The sequence below is a fragment of the Apis dorsata genome, unplaced genomic scaffold (assembly GCF_000469605.1).
Source record: "Apis dorsata unplaced genomic scaffold, Apis dorsata 1.3 scaffold_797, whole genome shotgun sequence".
In the NCBI taxonomy this organism is placed as follows: Eukaryota; Metazoa; Arthropoda; class Insecta; order Hymenoptera; family Apidae; genus Apis; species Apis dorsata.
Genome location: NW_006263938.1, coordinates 7,665 through 8,853, shown reverse-complemented (window position 1 = coordinate 8,853; position 1,189 = coordinate 7,665). Strand labels below are relative to the sequence as shown.

At 19.9% G+C, this 1,189-nt stretch overlaps 1 protein-coding gene across 2 annotated transcripts in view; it reads left to right on the top strand.

The window, feature by feature from the left end:
* LOC102680096 (mitochondrial thiamine pyrophosphate carrier-like) overlaps window positions 1-974 on the top strand; it is a 4,272-nt gene extending 3,298 nt beyond the window's left edge. For both annotated transcript variants that reach the window (XM_031513908.1, XM_031513909.1), the window contains 2 exons: window positions 212-414; window positions 485-974. In XM_031513908.1, the coding sequence (XP_031369768.1) occupies window positions 212-414; window positions 485-950 (669 nt within the window). In that variant the 3' untranslated portion in view covers window positions 951-974. The remainder of the gene's footprint in view (window positions 1-211; window positions 415-484) is intronic.
* The last annotated feature ends 215 nt before the right edge of the window (window positions 975-1,189 follow it).

The following is a 1,189-nucleotide window of genomic DNA, read 5'->3' as shown; positions in this document are numbered from 1 at the left end:
TATATTATTTATATTATATTATTAAATAAACATTTGAATTAAAGTTGAATTAAATATATATATAATTGAAATGAATTAAATATATATATATATATATATAAAAATAATTATTTAGAAAAAATAAATTCTATAAATTTTAAATAGTATCATTTGTAATACTGATTTATTTAAATCTCATTTTCATATATAACTAAATATTAAAATTTTACAGTTTTATTCGTATCATATATTTATGAAAATATCTCATAATTTTTCATTGTTAAATGAATGGAAATATTCAACCAATTTCATAGCTGGAGCAAGTGCTGGTTTTTTAGCTACAATTATATCATTTCCTTTTGATACTATAAGAACCAGATTAGTAGCACAATCAAATAATTATACAATTTATAAAGGAATTCTTCATTCTTGCAGGCAAGTTTAAAGTTAATAAAAATAATTTGCATAATAAAATTAATTGTTATTTTATAAAATATGTTTACAGTTGTATTATAGAACACGAATCTCCAAAAGTTTTTTTTTATGGATTATTACCAACTTTATTGCAAATTGTACCACATACAGGTTTACAATTTGCATTTTATGGATATGTGAGTGATAAATATAAGAAATATTATAATGAAACTAACATTAGTTTTTACAATTCTATGATATCTGGTAGTGTAGCTGGTCTATTAGCTAAAACTGCAATATATCCTTTTGATCTTAGTAGAAAAAGATTGCAAATACAAGGATTTAGAAATGGCAGAAAAGGTTTTGGTATTTTTTTTGAATGTAAGGGACTTATAGATTGTTTAAAATTAACAATAAAGGAAGAAGGAGTAAAGGGATTATTTAAAGGTTTAGTGCCAAGTCAATTGAAAGCTACTATGACAACAGCATTACATTATACAGTATATGAGCAAACTCTAATAGCATTAAAAGCATTAAGATCGGATATTTTAGAATAATAAATTTGTATTTATATATAATTATATATAATATATAATATATATTAGTATTATATTATATTATAATATATAATATATTCTCTTTTTATTGTTATATATAAAAATATACATAATGAAAGATATATATAGATATATATTACATAATGTATATAGTACATATGTAATGTAAGACTATAGTAAAACTAAAATATAATCTTTGATTTTTAATCATATTTGTATGAAGAATTAAGTTATAAGAG